Source organism: Sceloporus undulatus, chromosome 9, assembly GCF_019175285.1.
Source record: "Sceloporus undulatus isolate JIND9_A2432 ecotype Alabama chromosome 9, SceUnd_v1.1, whole genome shotgun sequence".
Taxonomy (NCBI): Eukaryota; Metazoa; Chordata; class Lepidosauria; order Squamata; family Phrynosomatidae; genus Sceloporus; species Sceloporus undulatus.
In genome coordinates, this window is record NC_056530.1 from 8,835,186 (window position 1) to 8,855,121 (window position 19,936).

The 19,936-nt window shown below is 41.0% G+C and overlaps 1 protein-coding gene across 4 annotated transcripts in view; it reads left to right on the forward strand.

The window, feature by feature from the left end:
* SCMH1 (Scm polycomb group protein homolog 1) overlaps nucleotides 1-19,936 on the forward strand; it is a 65,992-nt gene that overhangs the window by 40,160 nt on the left and 5,896 nt on the right. For 3 of the 4 annotated variants that reach the window (XM_042439965.1, XM_042439967.1, XM_042439968.1), the window contains 5 exons: nucleotides 3,243-3,443; nucleotides 4,510-4,692; nucleotides 11,024-11,155; nucleotides 14,253-14,456; nucleotides 15,548-15,690. In XM_042439965.1, the coding sequence (XP_042295899.1) occupies nucleotides 3,243-3,443; nucleotides 4,510-4,692; nucleotides 11,024-11,155; nucleotides 14,253-14,456; nucleotides 15,548-15,690 (863 nt within the window). The remainder of the gene's footprint in view (nucleotides 1-3,242; nucleotides 3,444-4,509; nucleotides 4,693-11,023; nucleotides 11,156-14,252; nucleotides 14,457-15,547; nucleotides 15,691-19,936) is intronic. The other variant, XM_042439966.1, reaches the window with a different exon arrangement.

The window sequence follows — 19,936 nt, forward strand, 5'->3', positions numbered from 1 at the left end:
GCCTCAGGACCAAGCTGTCTGGTTGCTGTGTTCCCACAATGCTCAGGGTGCACTTGTGGTTGGAGCGGCCGCTCTAAGCTGCCCATCTGCTGGAGGCCTAAGTGCCAGATGGGCCTTCCGGTTCTTTGGCAAGCACTGACATTTTCCCTTCTGAAGTCAAAGATTACTCCCAGGTGGGGTTTATATTCCCCAGCAGGGTTTACTTTCTAAAAGCTTTGAGATGATACTTAGAGGCATAGGAGAGATTTAGTACAGCCCTCTCTTCCTTCTGTCCTGAGACTGACAGAGAAACAAGATTTCTCCTCTCAGACACAGCTTCTTATCAACACCAAGGACTAGCTCAGTCATTCTTTTCATCCTGGAGAGAAGTGACCAGTGGGGTCCCACAGGGCTCTGTCCTGGGCCCAGTGCTATTCAACATCTTTATCAATGACCTGGATGACAGAATTGGGAGCATACTGTACTTATCAAATTTGCAGATGACACCAAATTAGGGGGAATAGCTAATACTCCAGAGGACAGGATCAAGATTCAAAATGACCTGAATAGACTAGAAAGCTGGTCCAAAGCTAACAAAATGAAATTCAACACGGAGAAATGTAAGGTATTGCACTTAGGGCGGAAAAATAAAATGCACAGATATAGGATGGGTGACACCTGGCTGAATGAAACTACGTGTGAAAGGGATCTAGGAGTCAAGTGAATACAAGTTGAACATGAGTGAAAGTGTGATGCGGCAGCTAAAAAGGCCAATGCTATTTTAGGCTGCATCAATAGAAGTTAGTGTCTGATCAGAGAAGTAATAGTGCCCTGTATTCTGCTCTGGTCAGGCCCCACCTGATATTGTGTCCAGTTCTGGGCACCACAATTCAGAAAGGACATTGAGAAACTGGAGTGTGTCCAAAGAACGACAAAAATGGTGAAGGGTCTGGAAACCATGCCCTATCAGGAACGACTTAGGGAGCTGGGGATGTTTAGCCTGGAGAAAAGAAGGTTAAGAGGCGATATGATAGCCCTGTTTAAATATTTGAAAGGATGTCATGTTGAAGAGGGAGCAAGCTTGTTTTCTGCTGCTCCAGAAAACAGGACCCGGAGCAATGGATGCAAGCTGCAGGAAAAGAGATTCCATCTGAACATTAGGAGGAACTTCCTGACAGTAAGGGCTGTTCGACAGTGGAATGCACTCCCTCGGAGGGTGATAGAGTCTCCTTCCTTGGAGGTCTTTAAACAGAGGCTGGATGACCATCTGTCAGGGATGCTTTGATTTGGATTTCCTGCATGGCAGGGGGTTGGACTGGATGGCCCTAGTGGTCTCTTCCAACTCTACGATTCTATGATTCTGGCTGCATCTCTGTTAATCTTTAGGCAGTCAATCCTTTTTACTAAGTAGCTTGTGCAAAGTACAAGGAAGCACTGAAACATGGGCTTTAAAGCAAACTGATATGCATATGTGCGTGTGCAAAAGACTTATCTGATAAATGAGAACCCCAGTTATGAATGAACCTTTTTCTATTGTTGCCCCAAGCAGAACTCATAGCACTAAGCAGTGGCAATCATAAATGATATATTAACAATGTTCCCCTTGGTCCCCCTGCCCCAGGATGTGCCTTCATGGGAGGCAGCACTTTTAAGAGCCAGCCATGACCCATTTTAGATTTCCCAAAACAAATAGCTAATGTAGGCATGCGTAGATCTCTCTGCCCCTGCCACTGTCTTTCAGTCACCATTTTATTTTGGGTCTGGAAAGGATTAATGTTGTCGCTGTTGTTATTGTTATTATATTTATTTCTACCTTACTTTTTCCCCAAAATTGCCACACAAAGTGGCTTACAAATTAAAAAGAATACAATTAAAAATGTACAAAAATATTGCAGTTGTTTAGCAGTCTGAGGACAGCACCCAAGACCCTTCTTTTTTTATCCAGAATGCAAGCTATGGAGAATTTGTGGATATAGGCCCAGGGCAGACCGGCGCTTTGCGCTGGCCTGGGGCCAAAAGTAGGGCTGGGGAGAGCGGAGCGTCCGCACACTCCCAAGCCCTACCGCGTGCCGTGGGCTCCATCTTGGCGCGTTGCCATTTACATGACGCGTGCGATGATGACGTGGCTCGACAGCACATCCAAACGTCAGAGCACATGAGGTACGTCACAGCGCTGCTCCAGGGCACTTATGGCACCTCGGCAGCAGCAGAGAAAGGGGGCGCATTTTGTGGCTCCTTTTTGGAGCAGATCATGGCCGCACCATCCGGTTGCTGTGACAACGATCTGGGGGAGGAAGGGGCTAATCTTCCGATCTGTATAGGCCCATAGTTTCCAGTAGTTACCTGCATGTTTGAAATTTTAATTAATTAATTAATTAATTAATTAACAGTCTCCCAATCAACAGGGCCTGAATTGTACAATCATGGAGTTGGAAGAGACCACAAGGGCTAGCTATTTGTATGGTTCCAATATTTAAAAACTGACACATTAAGCTATGTGAAGTCTCCTCTATTGTGGTCTGAAGAAAGGATTGCTCAGTATATATGATAGTAGAGTGTGGTTACCTGCAATGAAGTGTTGTCTTGAGACCAGAAAATTGCAAAGACAAAAGACTTTGCCTGATACTAGTGCAGTGATATTCAGCTGTGTGACTGTGGACTTGTGCTACTGTTGTTGCTGTCCTATTGGTGATCAAGTGTGAAGCCCTCAGTAGCACACTAAGTTCTCTGATCTTAGCCACAAAACTCTAAACTTGCTTCCATGTGTGGTAAGATTAATTTTGCAGGGGAAGACTGCTATATTCTTGGATTCAGTTTTTCACTAATCTTTCTGATTTAAATAGCAGCATTTGGCAGATTGGATTATATTTTTTAACAAAGACACAATCTGGGATAGTTCCAGATAAAGGCTTTTATCATGCTATTGCTCTTGCTTATTTAGTGCAATTTATGGGAGCTCTAGATGGTAGTGTGCTCTACTCATAACCCTCCCTTGTTTTTCCACTAATTCTTCCATACCTTTTTCTTTCTGTGGAAAAGACATTATGAACAAAAATAAAGATAATAATGAAATGAGTAGTGTCTTCCAGTTGTTCGTGTGATTAGCTTCCTAGTCTTTAGCCTGCTTCCTTGACTGACACTGTTTTCAGTTATATAGATCTAAAGAGATGGCAGGTCTCAGCAATGAAAGATACATGGAAATAGCCATCATTTCTTCATATTAATTATGTAGGGCTTCTGTCTCTCCCCAACCCCTACTACAGTTTGTATTTACTTGAATAAAAATGGTGGCACTGGGCCTCACCTGGACAAGAAGAAAGTCCAACAACTCCCAGACCATTTTGGGCCGGCCAGAGCATCGGTGGTCCTGCAGCAGGCGGTCCAGGCGTGCATTGACTGCGCATATCACCAGAAAACGGTCTTCTCGTTCCTGAAGCAAGGCCACGGAGGCGAGGTCATTTCAGGTAAAAGGGTGCTTTGAATTTTTCTTCTTTGTCTGTGTCAAAGGCAACTAACTAATTGTGATTTGGGGGCCACACACACACTGCATAACCCCCCCCCCCCATTTTTTTTTTTTTACTTGTCCTAAAATTCAAAAGTATCCTGCGTCTTCTAGAATGTGAGAGGAGGGCAGTTTTCCCACACACTCTGCCCTCTGCCCTTTAAGGCCTGCTAGAGATTTCCTTCACATGTTCAACCAGGAGGCAAACTAAAGTCATTGGGGTTTTGAATAAAAACATCACCCAGGCCTAAACCAGGTGTCAGAAAGGGATGTGGCAAAATGATCCTATTTCTTGTAAGGGTGCCAGAGGCATTTTGAGTGGGACAATCTAAAATATTGGTGTGTTGTTTTTTTTTTCAAACATGGCATTTGGGGTTTGGAAGCCACATGCTACAGAAAAGCAGTTTGAGTACCCTTTGGGTTTAGTCAGTCAGCAAGTTACAAATCTATGTAGCATTTGCATTGTCTAGCCCACATTTTGCTAACTTTTTTTGCAAGGGTATCATGGGGGACCTTGTGAAAAGCCTTACTGAAATCAAGATATTCTATATCCACAGCATTCCCTTCATCTACCTTGCTTGTGATTCTGTCAAAAAGGGAGGGAAGATTAGTCTATATTTATTCAAATAGCCAAGAGAAGTTTGATTTGTAGTCTCTGATACTCCTGAATATACTGAAAGTATCCAAAATGTTCTGAAATCATGAGATGCAAAATCAAGATTTGTAGATTTTCTTGTGTTATTTCAGAAGCAACATAATAATCTCATGAGTATTCTGGGATTCCCACCTCTCTACTCTGTGAGCAGAATGCTCCAAATGTCACGAAATCTCTAGACTCTGCGGTTTGTTCAGAAGCGTCCATACCTACTAACTTAAGGCCTAATACTTAGATTAATGAAAACCTGGACAAAAAGTACAAGTCCAGTATTTCATAAAGATGAGTTTCCGGGGATATTGCACGTGATCTTTCAATCTCAGACCATCTCTGCTTTATTTTTACATTTGGTTTTGTTTCTTTCTTCCAACAGCTGTGTTTGATTGTGAGCAGCATACTCTGAATTTACCTGCAGTCAACAGTATTACCTATGTTCTCCGCTTCCTTGAGAAACTCTGCCACAACCTGCGCAGCGACAACCTCTTTGGAAACCAGCCTTTCACTCAGCACCATCTGCAGCACTCCCGCGAATATGAACATGACAGGTACCTACCAGGTAGGAGTTGGTATTAAAAAATCTTGGGATAATCTCTGCAGAATGAGAAGGTTCTGCAAGCAAAGTACCATGCCAGGGAAAAGCTAAGAGCTTGGATATATCTGTGTCCCAGGCAGATGCATTCTTCCTGCTGGTTATTCATGTGTGCCATTCCTAAATTGGAAGCCAATTATTATTTTTATTTCCCCTGACAAATAACTGGATATGCTTATAGGGCCTTTCTCTGTAAGCACTAAGCATTTAAATGTTTTAAATTCTGTGCTCTAAACATTGCCTATTTATATGTTAAATGTATGTCTCAAATTTCCGCCCAAAATTGACACTCAAGGCAGCTAGCAATTACGGTGATATCTGCAAAGCTTCTGGGACACACTCTTATTTGCATTTTTTGTAGTCTGCATTTCTTTGAACTTGGTTCAGAGGAGCAAATGTGGCATGTTGAAAGCTGGGCTGTAGTGGAAAGTAATTAGGAAGATGCCTTTGGACCAGCCGAATGCTTGGCGTAAGACAAATGTTGGGGCGACAGAGAGAAAACAAGGGAAGAGAGTTTAACTGTGTGAAAGCAGAAATTATCATGAAACAAGACACAGTAATTATGCATCAGATGGAATCTCTGGCTCTCTTTCACCGTCTTCTCTCATGTAGTCCAACTATTCTGGCTTCTGAGACCAGCCACAAGAGATTATGTGATATTCAGAGGGCATCCAAAAAGTATTAATTGTGCTCATGTTTCTTGCTCACCTCAATTGTGCCATCAATGCCTCAGATATCAGGGGCAAGCAAAATGTAGACTGTGGGTGCTTTGAGGGCTCCCTAGAATTTTTATTCTCTAAAAACTTGACACAATTTTGCTAGGAAACCAATAAATGCACTATAGTCAGTGAAAAAAAAGTGTGGTAGTCTTTATTATAGTATCATTAGTTCTTTCAGTTCAATAGAAAGAACCAGTATAATATTAATTAAACAATAGTATGAGTACAGTTCTTGATATTCTGGAATACTTTGAACACCACAACGAACAAAAACTATCTTTGTTGTTGCTGAAAAAGTGTTGGACAAGGTAAGCTGGATTTTCATGCAGGAAGTTACCCAAAGGATGAATTGGGAGAAAGATTTGAGAAGTGGGTTCAAGCGATATATAAAGATGAGAAAGCACAAAGAATAATAAATGAGGAGAAAGCCTGTGAAGGATGTAGCCTTGGCTTTATGTTTTATTCTTCTTTGTCCCTGAGATTCAGCTACAGCCAGGTCATGCTGGTTTTTTTCTTTATAATATTGCTAAAATTAGACCTTTTCTATTGGCTTCTACTGCTGAGACTTCAGTTCCTGCCCTAGTTATCTCCCGCCTTGACCACTGCAGTCTTCTTTTGATGGGGCTCCCATTGTCCCACCTTAGTCCTCCAATTTCTATCCAACATTCTGCTGCTAAGATTATCTTTCTAGCTTGTCACTTTGATCATGTCACCCCACTTCTGGCATCTCTTCACTGGCTACCCATTCCTTTCAGGATTTGGTACATGCCTCTTCTCTTAACATTTAATGCTTTACACAACCTAGCTCTCCCTTATCTGTCAGTCCTTATTTCACCTCACCATCCTGCTTGCAATTTGCAGTCCAGGAGTCCAGGGCTTCTTATCCAGCCAAAGGTTTCTTCTTCCTTAGCTTGGCTTTGTCCTTTTTCACTTGGTGCACCATACTCCTGGGACTGCCTCCCTGAACATCTGCGGGCTATCTCTTCTCTTGCTAGTTTTAAAGCCATCAGAGGGAGAGGGAGGCCTGCCAGCTCCATGGGGCCTGGCCTAGAGTAAGCGGATGAGCCCTCCCTTGACATCTAGGTCATCAGAGGGAGATTGAGGCCTGCCAGCTCCATCGGGCCTGGCCTGAACTAAGAAGAAGAGCCCTACCTCCAGGCCATCTGCCTTGGTCCAGGCCTCAGAGGGAGAGGCTAACGGATTGGACATAATCACTATACATCCCCATCCACAAAAAAGGAGACACAAAGGACTGCAGCAACTATAGGACCATAGCACTAATCTCCCATGCAAGCAAAATTATGCTCAAAATTCTGCAATATAGTCTCCAGCCAAAATGGAAAGAGAAACCCCAGAGGTCCAAGCAAGGTTCAGGAAAGGAAGAGGCACTAGGGACCACATTGAAAACATATGATGGCTAATAGAACACACCAGGGAATCCCAAAAGAAAACAAGCATGTGCTTTATAGACTATAGCAAACCCTTTGACTGCATAGATCATGAAAGACTATGGAATACTCTTAAAGACATGGGAATGCTAACACATCTGATAGTCCTAATGAGGAATCTGTACTCAGGACAAGAGGCTACTGTCAGAACAGAACACAGAGAAACAGAACAGTTCCCAACTGGCAAAAGGTCAGATAAGGGCGGCAACTTATCACTCTACCTGTTCAATATATATGTACAACATATTATAAAAAACAACAGGCCTGTAGGAAGGAAAATAGGAGGAAGGAATGTCAACAATCTGAGATACACTGATGACACCATAATACTAGTGGAAAAACCTCACAGACCTTGAACAACTACTAAGGAAGATCAAAGAAGAAAGCGCAAAGACAGGCTTATTGTTGAACCATAAAGAAAACAAAATAATGACCAGAGAGAACTTACATAGATTTGAACTTGACAATGACGAAATGGAAATAGTAAAAAAGTTCTCATGCCTGGGATCAAACATTGATAGGAACAGGGACTGCAGACAAGGAATCAAAAGAAGATAAAGAATGGGAAGGCCAACTATGAAAGAACTAAAAAAGATCCTAAAATGCAAAGATATGCAACTCAGTACAAAAGTTAGATCATACAAACCATTGTATTACCTATTACCATGTATGGATATGAGAGCTAGATAGTTAAGAAAGAAGATATGAAGAAAATCAATTCATTCCAGATGTGGTGCTGGAGAAGAGTGCTGAGGATTCCTTGGACTGCCCAAAAGATAAAGAAATGAGTCTAGAGCAGATCAGGCCAGAAATCTCCCTGGAAGCCAAGATGGCAAACTTAGGTTGTTGTTCTTTGGAAACATCACGAGAAGGCATGAATCATTGGAAAAACCAATAATGCTAGGAAAGGTGAAGGGATACTAGCATTATTAAATCATAGCCTCTGACAGCTGGGACTAAAACGAGAGGAAGGCCGCATGTGTGGCTCTGTTGAGGAGTTTGAGTTTGCAGGAGCTGGATAGAGCAGCAGAAAGTAAGGGTCTTGGAGATGTCTCCATCAGCAGTCGCCATGGGTTGAGACCAACACAAGGATGGTGAACAACAAACACCAAATGACATCTTATCATTTCAGCTAAGTTTCCATCTATTTTACATCTATATGGGTCTATTTTACATCTATATAACTAATGATAGATAGATAGACAGACAGACGGCCAACAAAAAAATGCACAGCCTTTGAACACTTGACTAACCTGAAAAATAACTCCTGGCCCCACACTAGTTGCCTACATCTGCTATATTTTATGTAAGAGTAAATAAATCATATTTAGCTCTAACTGAACTCACATGCTTTGATTTTTGAAATAAACGATATTTAAGAAGAGCTAACTCATTTAGTGTGAAAGTGAAGCCTAAAGATCCGGTCATCATTTCACATGTTCACAGCGAAAGATTTCCAGAATGTAACTCAGGAAGATTAGAAATTAAGATTTTATTCCATGTCTAGTCATATGTAGAATAGACCCACTGAAACCAGCGGGACTTCCATTATCCAAGACTAGTAAAAGGGACATGGATTTCAGTTGATGTATAAGACAAAAGGTGTGTCAGGATTGCAGGTGCCTAGTGCTATTGAACAAAAGGTGTTGTGCAGCAGTCCCATCTTTTCTTCCTAAATGGATTTTCATAAGAAAAGCATGGAAGTGATGGGGAGATTATGAATGATAGACAGGAAGATTACAAATGAAGATGAAGTCTAGACCTCAAGTAAAATTCCATGAATGAGGCAGGGCAATTGTACAATAAAAGCCTTGTCTGGAGCTAGGCCTTTATGAGGAGCCTCTGTTTGTTTCCTTTTGTATTATAGTTCTCTCAGCTTTTGACTTCAGAATCTATGGCACAATACATACAGGCAAAATGTAGCGTGGCAGCGGTAGCGGCAGTAGGGTTGGGGGGCACGCACCATTCAGACGCTCCCTAACCCTAGTACGTACTAGAGTTAGACTAGGACATACTGGCGGCATTAAAATGGTGGCGCCCTGTCTACATGGCCGCTGCCATTACGACGTGATGGACGCATAGCGTCTGCACATCGTGTCGCGCCTGCGACGTCACAAGTGTGGCATTTGTGCACTCAGGCATCGCAACCGCAACGAAAAAAGAACCCACTTTTTGCAGGTTCTTTTTTCTCCGGCAGGAAGCCACACAGTTTGCTGCAGCTTCCCACCGGCGGAAAAGGAGGAGGCGGCAAACCACCCTTTTTGGGCAGTCTGTATCTCGCCTATACCTTGTTATTTAATTTGTCTAAGCATAGCAGGAAAATTAATCTTCAAAACTGAAGCATCATGTGAAAAAAAGATACAACTCTATGGATTTTATCACACGGGGAAAGTCGCGGGGAATAAGAGATTTAAACAGAGATTATCCCAGGCAAAACACGAATTCTCAATATTTTCACACACATCGCTCTTAAAGAGGCAATAAACAGCAACAAATCACTTGCGGGATTTCCTCCGTGGATGATTTGTTGTTGTTTATTGCCACTTTATTGCGTCTTTATTACCTCTTTAAGAGCACCGTCGTCGTCTGAAAATCTTAATTGCGAATTTGCATTTTGACTGGGATAGTTGCTATTTAAACACCTGGTTTTGCCCAGTTTCCCTGTCCAGTCCTATGCTGCAGCTGCTTTAAAATGGGTACAGTGTGTGGTTTTGCATGTAAGCTTTCAAATAGTCATAGTAAAATAAAACAAAGTAGTAAAGTACTTTACCAGTAAAGTACTTACTTTTTGTACAGTTAACTCTTTTTACTTGCTTTACTTCTAGAATAAACATAGTACAAGTGAGGTTCAGCAGTAAACGAGATTTATTCAAGGTGTGAATGTATTTTTTAGCTCACATAAACCCTTGAGTAAGATTTGTGTAGCCAGATTTGCCACAGAAGAGACACCATGGTTCATATAACTGTTTGCTCCTTTACCAAATAACAAAGGTCTTTGGGGCCATGCAGATAGAAATTAAGAAACATCTGCCAGAGAGAGACTGGCTCCTCTCCAGAAGCCTCAAGACGATGCATTTCAATCTTATAACTGGAGATTGACGGCCCACTCTCCTTTTATGCCCACCTGTCAGGGGCTATTATTTTTTAAATCAAATTTATTCATATGGACTGATGGGTTGCCTGCCTCTCCTCAAGGGTCAAGCCAGGACTATTTTTTGTTGGCTACTATACGGATGTGATATCTGAAAGCTACTTAAAACCATGATCAGGCATAGTTAGCCCAGCAATACTGACTCATAGCAGAATGGTGTTTGCAATCTGCACAATTAGAGCTGTCTGGAGGTGTCACAATTGCACTTACTATTCTCACGGCTGAAGTGGCCATTGGTTGCACTGCTTGAAAAGCTTGGGCTAAAGGTAACTGAGTTTGTGAATCTCACTGAAGATTCTAAAAAGAGATGCAGAAGACCAGCCTCTCAGAAAGCCTGGACTTTATGTACCAATGAGTTCTTATTTTCTTTAAAAGGTTCAACGCTTAGCTTTACAATGTTCTGATCACTTTATAAATAATACATTGTGCCACAGGTCAAAGACTGGCAGAAGCTCTGGCAATTAACTCCACTCTCTAAACTATATTAAAACAGCAAGTTAATTCTCCTGAGTAAGGCAGTACTTCTGAGAACCTCTTTAGAAAGTACCACTGCAGGCAGTTTAAAAGATAACCCTGAGAAACCATACAAACCAGATGATATCTCCAAATTGTCTGCGAGGAGTTGTTTTATCATCAGCCCTCTAGGTCTTTGTTGAGGGATACTTAAATGCTCCACAGAAAAATATCCATCTTTTTCAAAAACAGAAGAAATAAAGTAATTGCATTTTGAGAGGCTTGAATGATACACGCAACTGAAAAGTGCAATAATGGAAGACAGCGTTGGAAATGTTCGCTATATTAATTACTTGCTTTATTGGGTGGCTTGATGGTTCTGGTGGATGCTGTGTATTTTAGAGAGAAGTAATGCAGTTGCCAGTTTATGAGCCTCTGTGTGTTGTGGAAGGTATTTTAGACCTTAGGCAAAGCTGTTTCCCAGTAAAAAGCCTTGGTCTTAAGCAGGGCTTGTTCTCTCTTCCTAGACAGGATCATTCCGTTAGACGGCTCTCTACAGGGACCGGCCCTGGGTTCAAAGAGATACTCCCAAGAGTCCCCTCCATACAGTGCTCCTCTCTCCCCCAAGTTGCCAAAGAATGACCATCATCCTTTGGAAGGTGAGCACAGCATCATCTCCCCTGCTTTGCTGTAATACTCATATTGAAGTAGCATAGGTAGATAAAGCTATATCAAGTTGTGTAACATATTCATATGCATTATTCTTCCATCCTGCCATTTCTTATGTGAGGCTTATTCGGACACTGTCTTCCTGCTCTTGGATGCCAAGGTCTTGAAAGTACAAACAGGATTACAGGAAAAGAATGAAGTGTATCACCTACTATACTGGACTGCCTGCTTGCTGCCTGATGCCTATATATACTTATACATTTCAATTATAGGAGTCACTCCTACAGCAACCAGACATTTGACCAGTTTGTTTCATTAATGCCAGGAAAGGGTAGTTCTTCATCACTTTCAGGAATTGCTTGCTCCCTTGAAACACAATATTTATTTTTCTCTTTTCTAATACAGTATATAGTAAAATTGTTCAAGTTATTTAATGCAGACAAAATACATTGCTTACTATATGACTTCTGTCTGCAGTCATTGCCATTGGGATTCCTTATCTGGTGAATCTGCTGCCTTCTTTGGCATGAGACTGTGCTTGTTATTCAGAGCAAGCATAGACAGAGCTTGGTCTTGAGCTGGCAAACAGCTTTACAGCCTTTCAGTTATAGTTCCAGTAATAATAGATAGGTGTTCACTTCAATAAATCATATCAGCTACCACTGATAAGATGGCCTCACAAGGCTGTTATCAAACCCATGGATAATTCTTGGTGGCTGTCAGCCCTGATGCCTGTCTGGAACCTCCATGTTCAGGGGCATTATTCCATGCCCTATTTATGAGCTTCCTAAAACCATCCAGTTGAATTTGTTGTTGTTACTATTAACTTCCCTGGAGTTGGTGTGGCCCCATGACAACCCTATGAGTAAGCCATCTCCAGGATGCCTTGTCCTCTCCTGCTCTGCTCTGTTCCTGTAAATGTATAGCCATGGCCTGTTTGAGTCCATCCATCTAGCCTTTGGCCTTCTTCTCTTTCTACTTCCGTCCATCTGACCTAGTATTATTGTTTTCTCCAATGAACTGTGCCTTCTTATGGTTTTTCTGAAATACGACAGCCTCAGTTTTGCCATCTTGGCTTCCAAGGAGATTTCTGACTTGATCTGCGCTGGGACCCATTGGTTTGTCTTTTTGGCCATCATGGGATCCTCTTCTCCAGCATCACATCTCAAAGGAATTTATTTTCTTCCTATCTTCTTTCTAAACTGCCCAGCTCCTGCATCCGTTCATGGCAATAGGGAACACAGTGGTTTGTATGATTCGAACATTTTTGCCGTGTGGCATATCTTTCCGTTTTGGAATCTTTTCTAGTTCTTTCCTAGCCGCTCTCCCTGTTCTTCTGATTTCCTGGCTGAAGTCCCCATTTCTATCCGTGTTTGATCCCAGGTATGAGAACCCTTTTGCCACTTCTATTTCTTCATGTCTGGGTTGAATTTGTTAAGATTGTCCGTTGTCGTTATTTTTGTTTCCTTTATGTTCAACAGGAGGCCTGCCTTTGTGCTTCCTTCCTTGATCTTCCTTAGCGGTTGTTCCAGGCCTGGGAGGTTTTCTGCTCGTACCGTGTTTCCCATAAATAAGCTGCAGCAGGATTAGTAAGCATTTGTATAAGACATACTCCGAAAATAAGACATAGGCGCATGTAGGAACCACCCCTTCCCAGCCTCCCAACCAATCAGGGAAGCTTCTATCTGGAGGAAAGGACGTGACTTCCAGCCACAAAGGCCACTGGGGCATGTAGTCACAGCAGGAACCTGCGGGCAACTGCAAGCCCCAGCACCCTTTGCAGCTGGAAGTCCCACCCCTTCCTCCAGTCAGAAGTCTCCCTGATTGGTTGGGAGGCCAGGATGGGGAGGGGCATTCAGCCGCACTTCCAGCGGAGGAGGAGGGGGCCCTAAGTGGGAGGGAAGTGTGGGAGGGAGGAGGAGGCGGCACGAGGCCAGAAGTAATACAGTGTTACCCCGGGTTACGAAAATAATTCGTTCCGCCGCCACTTTCGTAACCCGAAAGGCTTTCGCAAGCCGAAACCCCATAGGCGCTAATGGGGAAAAGCCGCGATTTGGTGCGAAAAAGCGCCGAAAAGCACCAAAATTTCTTTCGTAACCCGAAATAACCTTCGTAACCCGGAACAGTTTTTTTTCAATTGGATTTTTTCGTAACCCGGAAATTTCGTAAGGCGGCGCATTCGTATCCCGGGGTACCACTGTAACTTGAACTCTCTTCCCTTCTTTCCAGTTTACTACAGTGGCCACACTTTTTGCTCTTTTCATTTGTTTGTTTCTCCACAAAGAATCCAAAAGGTGTTTGCTAGGAGAAGAGTTTTACTTTCTCACTGATCTTGGACACAGATAAAGAGCTAGGCTAGGTGTTGCTTTACCCTCAGATTGATTTTCCTAGCTGCGGGTGTCAAGTAATGAAAATTTGTCACGGAGCGGTTTGTTTTGCCATATCACTTGAACCTGATCACAAGAAAGCACTTATGGCATAGTTAAAGGAATGTCTGGATGGATGCTTGTTCCATGATAAAGAAGTGCAGGAGATATCATGAGGCCTTCAAAAGAAATTCCCTCTTGGACTCCTTCATAGAGGGAGCGGTGAGGCAGGGATAAAGCTGGAGTCAAGAAAATCCCAGAATTCAAGCTACTTCAGTTCATCTTTCTATCATAACGAGCCAAAACAAAGGTTTGGATTGCTAGAAACTATAACAGCTCTGAGCCTTCTTAAAGAAAGATTCCTGGGCGAACACAGCGTCAGTATACATACTATGTATTGTACTGAAGGCATTTTGAGTCTTCCAGTTTAAATGCCTTTGAAGAAATGGCCATCTGCTCTTAAGAAGAACCTATCTGGTCTTCTCTCTTAATGGCCAAACTTGAGTCACAAACAAGAAATATGAAATGTAATGAACAATTTGGACTTCTTGAATGTAACTAATTTGCAGGCAGAGGGGAACAGATCTCTTCAAAAGAAATAGCACTCATTTCTTTATACCTGGGCAAAACCTGTTTGATGCACAACTCTGGATGTTTGTGCACACTGTAGCACTAGATGTGTTGGCTCCATAGCAATCCTTGGTTTTTGTGTGTCTTTCAGGCGAAACGTTTGTCCTGAGTGATGGCCTCCCAGGTGCCTTGGAGCCTCGCCTGGACGCTATGGACTCGGCCCTGAATGCTTTCACTACAGCCGCTCAAAGCAGGAACACAAGGCACTACCGGCTCCAGGGATACAAGCATCTCCACCAGCATGCCACCCTCACTCCATGCGGCACCTCAGCCATCCATAGACTTAGCGTTGTGGGTAAGAATGTTAAACACCTTCTCTGTAGAGAACATGTAGTTGCAGTCTTATATTTCTAATATTGGTAACATATGAATGGAGCACATCAAACTTTAGGCTTAGTCCATCTTGGGCTGGTGGATCATGCTAGACTTCGCAGCATTCTTTTTAAAATCTTTGCACTGTAGTAAACTTTAGTATCACTTTCTGAGGAGAGTGATGTTTAACACACAGAGATGTAACTGCAGCCCTTCCCAAGGTTGTTCTATTGCACGGTTTCCATGGGGCAAGGCTGGTTTAGCAAAGAATAATGACAAAATAGAGGCAAAATGATGCTTTGCAAGCACGGAATTCTCCTATTCATCTGGGCATCTGAATTCAACAGAACCTTAGCATTAACATTAAACCATGACAGGATTGACTACCCAATTACTGTTTTATTAGTATATTCATCACTAGCAATATCCTGCCTTTCCATCTTCTCTGACCTTAATGTCACGACACATAGTTGTGTTTGTGTGTGTCTGCTCCAGGATGGATCGGAAAGATATTAGAATTAAAAGGAATGGATAAAATAACGGTCTGGAAAAATTTTTAAAAATGGGGGATAGAATTATGCTGAACCATAAGATTTGTATATTATTATTTGATGAGAATAAATTATATCATGAGAAAATGCAAAATCTGGAAGCCAAAAGATGTATAGACAAAGATAAAAGACATGAATATGAATGGAATATATGAAATAAATAAAAATTATTTGGAATAAAATGAAATAAAATATGTGTTTGTGTGTGTCTGCTCCAGGAAATAAGTAACGGCTCGCTTTTCCTTGTTACGTTGTGTTATGGGGCATGTTGTTATGGTTCTAGTGCTGCAAAGCTGACCACAGTGAGGGTTTCAAAAGGTCAGCTTGAGTGGCTTCTTAATCTTTTATCAGGTATTCTTCTGAGCTGGCCTCACATTTAATTTTCAGCACTGAAATATACAATTTATGTGGCTATCCAGTAAACTCATAATTTTTAAGCTATTTTACATATTTTGCCCCATAGAGCCCTGTATTCTTGGGCTACCAACATATAAATACATGTATTTGCTTGTGTGGTTTCTAGGCTCTGACAGATACCTTGGTCCACGAGATTCCTCACGGTCCGGCGCCCGAGACCCTTCCGCCTGGACAGTGGAAGACGTCATGCAGTTTGTGAAAGACGCAGACCCCCAACTGGGACCCCATGCAGACCTCTTCCGAAAACACGTAAGCATTGCCTCTCTAAGGCTGTGGGTTTCTCTCTAGTTAGATCAAGGTCCTTTTCCAGATGCTTCTCAAGATATTGTTCCCATTCTCAGCTACAATAAGGCAACTTTTAACAAACAGTCTTTGCACAAATCCCTTCCTTATGGAAGCCACAGAGAACACTGGATTTCTCAAGAAGTCTTCATGTTTTGCATCAGGGAAATTTAAAGTGCTGTAGAGGCAAAGCATACCAATCAGGCCCAATATTAGAAAAAATTGCTTTACCTTTGTTGGAGGCAGAAGCTTCAGATGGCAAGGTCCCGTTACACTGGCTCTTGCTGTAGGATCCCAGGCTTGTTTTTGAGAAACCCATGCTGACTATTAGTAACCACAGCATCCCTTTCTAAGTGCTTACAGATTGTCTATAATTTATAGGCAAAACTCTGCTTATGCACACAAGAAAGAAATCTGAGGGATGTGTTAATTTGTGTCATTCATAAAAGCATCAGAGATGAAATATTGAGAGGACACTTTAAGAAAAGGCTTTAAACAAATCGGAACGAAATAATTATGTTTAATTCCTGAAAGAACGCAGAAAAAACAGAATATAAATTCTTGGCGGTGGTCCTCAGAAAAAGATGCAAAGCTTTTTTGGAGAATCCCACTTAAAACACAGGAAGAAAACTTAATAAACTCTTGGGAGAGAGCACCGAGAAATCTGTTCAGACTGTGGAAAGATGAGGGGAAAGGAGGAGACATTTTAACCAGTCAAGAAATTTTTAAGGAGGAATAATAATAATAATTTAGTGAATATGAATATGATTTTATTGGACTGTAAATGAAATGAATTTACAGAAAGGGGGTTGATTTTTTTTAAAACTTAAATATGACATTATTTGGCTTCAAGAGACTCCTATAAGAGAACGAGACTCTAGGTTTTTGCAGACTATAAATATATGCCTAGAGTTTATTTCTACAAACAGGAATAAAAGAAACACAGTGATCTTTCATATAAATAAAGCATTACACTCTCCATTGATTTTAAAGCTAGACAAGGCAGATGTATAATTGTGGAAGATAATCTGTTTAATGGGTACTTATAGCCCAGTAATGAGAAATCAACATTCTATGAACATTTGTTAAGAAAAGCTTCTGAACTAGTCTTAAAAGATCTGATTTGCAGCTCCAAAGACAGAGGGAGACAAGCCGGACGCCGAGGCCCATAAAAGCTCCATTTCCAACTTTCCTTCCCTTGGAGGAGCATGGAATGGGGTTATTGATCCTAGTAAAGTTCCAGTAAAAGGAATTAAGGAAGATCAAGGGAGACTACCTAGAACCTTTAATGAAAATATACAGAGTACAGATGGCTCTTCTTATACACAGATTTTTTATACCCGGATTCAAGCATCCACAGTTTGAATATGTTCCAAAACAGTCTAAATTTCAAATATCAAACCTTGATTTTCCATTTTGTATAAGGGACACCATTTTGCTATGTCATTATATTTAATGGGACTTGAGCATCCACGGATTTTGTTATCCACGGGGGATCTTGGAACCAAACCCCAGCGGATAACAAGGGTCCACTGTACTTTAGATATCTTTAGTTGGAGATATTTAGAGCCAAACTCTACCAACTGTACTTTTTTTTTAAAAGAGTGCCATGAATCCTTTACTGGAATTGATACGTTCTAGATTTTTAATAATAAAGCTAACTTATTAAAGAATGTAGACATTTTACCAAACAAATTTCAGACAGTCATCTCACCATGATGCGCCTGAAAATGTTTCGATAAAGACTCGATGAATATTTTTTCCGAAGATGGAAATATTGTTAACCAAGAACACAGGAATTTGTTGAGCTGAACTAAGGGTGCAGATCATAGAATCACAGTAGAGTTGGAAGAGACCTGAAGGGGCCTAATCCAGTCCAACCCCTTTCTTCTGCCATGCAGGAATTCTCCATCAAAGCATCCCCATTGACAGATGGCCATCCAGCCTCTGCTTAAAGACCTCTAAGGAAGGAGACTCCACTAGACTCCGAGGAAGGAGTGTGTCCCACTGTCAAACAGCCCTTACTCTCGGGAAGTTCCTCCGAATGTTGAGCTGTAACTTGCAGGATCCTAAAAATGTTTGGAATGCAAACACGGCTTGTATGAGAGGACATTTTGTAAAAGATGGTCCTGATTGAAAAAAGGAAGCAAAGCTAAAAAGATGGAGTTGATGGAAAAAATACAGGATCTGGAGGAAAGGCAGGAGAAAATTTTTGATGAAGCCTCAGCAAAAAAAATAAGTTATTCCAACAACAGTTCTCTTTGTTTACAATCAAAGAAATGAATGCTAAACTATTATAACTTAAGCAAAATAACTTTTAATTTCCAAATAAACCTGGGAAGTGTCTTAAGGTAAAGGAAAATGTCACAAAGATCAGGGAGAGAGATCAATTTGTAATGGACAGTTTGAAAATATGAAAACCCTTTGAAGAATATTGCAGAGATTTATCTGTGCGGGGCAATGAGAAAAATTTAGATATGGAAAACTATTTCAATAAATCCCAGTAGGACAAATTATGCTTAGAACAAGGGAAAGCCTGGATCAGCCTGTGACAAACAAATAATTTATTGAAGTGATTAAAAATACCAAATCTGCAAAAGCACCAGGTCCATGTTTATCCTGCAGACAAAAAGTTTAAGAAGTGCTGTGAGAGCCATGTTTAAATATTTGATGAGAAGTCTTACTGAGGAAGGAGCAAACTTGTTTTCTGCTACTAGAGATTAGAATACAGAACAATGGATTTGAACTACAGAAAAAGAGATTCTACCTAAACATTAGGAAAACCCTTTTGATGGTAAGAGCTGTTTGAGAGTGGAATGCGCTGCCTTGGAGTGCCATGAAGGCTCCTCCTTTGGAGGCTTTTAAACAGGGGCTGGATGGCCATCTATTTTAGGAGTGCTTTGATGGTGTAACCTCGCATGGGCAGAAGTTGCACTGCATGGCCCTTGGGATCCTTTCCAACTCTATGTTTCTATGATGATAGTATTGTAAGAAGCACATTATAAGAAATATGAAGATGAGCTACTTCAGTCATTTGAAATTGTGTGTGGTGAGTTGTTAGAAAAAGGTCAGATGGCAGATTCTTGGGGAAATCCCTATATTGCAGTGATTCTTAAAGATGAGACATTAACAAAGGATTATAGACCTATCTCACGATTAAATAATGACTACAGGATATTTATTATCACCTTGGCAAGCAGATTGAGAAGACACATTTCTCAGAATATCCATGAGAATCAGAGGGTTTTTTGGTCAAAAAGGCAAGTAAGGAATAATGTAAGAACTGTCCCCAACATTATCGAATTTTGGGAACATAATGATAAATGTCCATTTTAATTTTTTTACAAGATGCAGAAGTGGTGGTTGGAAATATCAAGCACTAAAAAGAATAGACTTTGTTGAAAATACTATTCTGCCAATAAAGACAATCTATTCAGTCCAAAAGGCCTAATCTTAGTAAATGGCAATGCAACAAGACTGACTGAAACACAAAAGGGGGCTAGAAAAAGGTGTCATCTCTTGTCTTTCCTGTTTATTTTGGCAACAGACCGTATTGAGAGATATTAGACAAGATGATGGACTCTGTGGAGTAAGGATTAAAAAAAGAAAAGAAGCATAAACTGAGACTTTATGTGGATGATCTTGTGATAATGACACAAAACGGTCCGGAGTCAATGAACACTCTTTTAAAAGCGTGTGTTTGGCACATGCACTGGATTTAAAGTCAGTTATGATGGAAAATTGCTGACTAAAAAATTACTTCAGAAAAGGACAATAAACTAACTGCTTTTTCTAATTTTAAAGTACAATACAATACATTTTATTGAGTAGCCCAAGGGCCGTTTCAAAATACTAGTAACATAATAAAAAGCACTATCACACAGCTATATATAAAATGTAAATACAGTGCACTAGGTGCAATAAACCTCCATACAATATAATACATATGCATAACCTAAGCGTGCACCAGAACCAGAACATACACTACTTGTCTACAGCTTATATATATCTAAAAGATATACAATATGTGCTAAAGGATATACTAGTAAACAGATAAAATAAAATAGTTAACAATTAAACAATAGTATGTAAGATAGTTACCATAGGGAATAAAACAATTAAAATTGGAATTGAAATGGGAGGCAGAAGTAACATAAAATATCCGTCGACATACATCAAATCTGTTCATCCCCCTTACAATTAACACCAATCA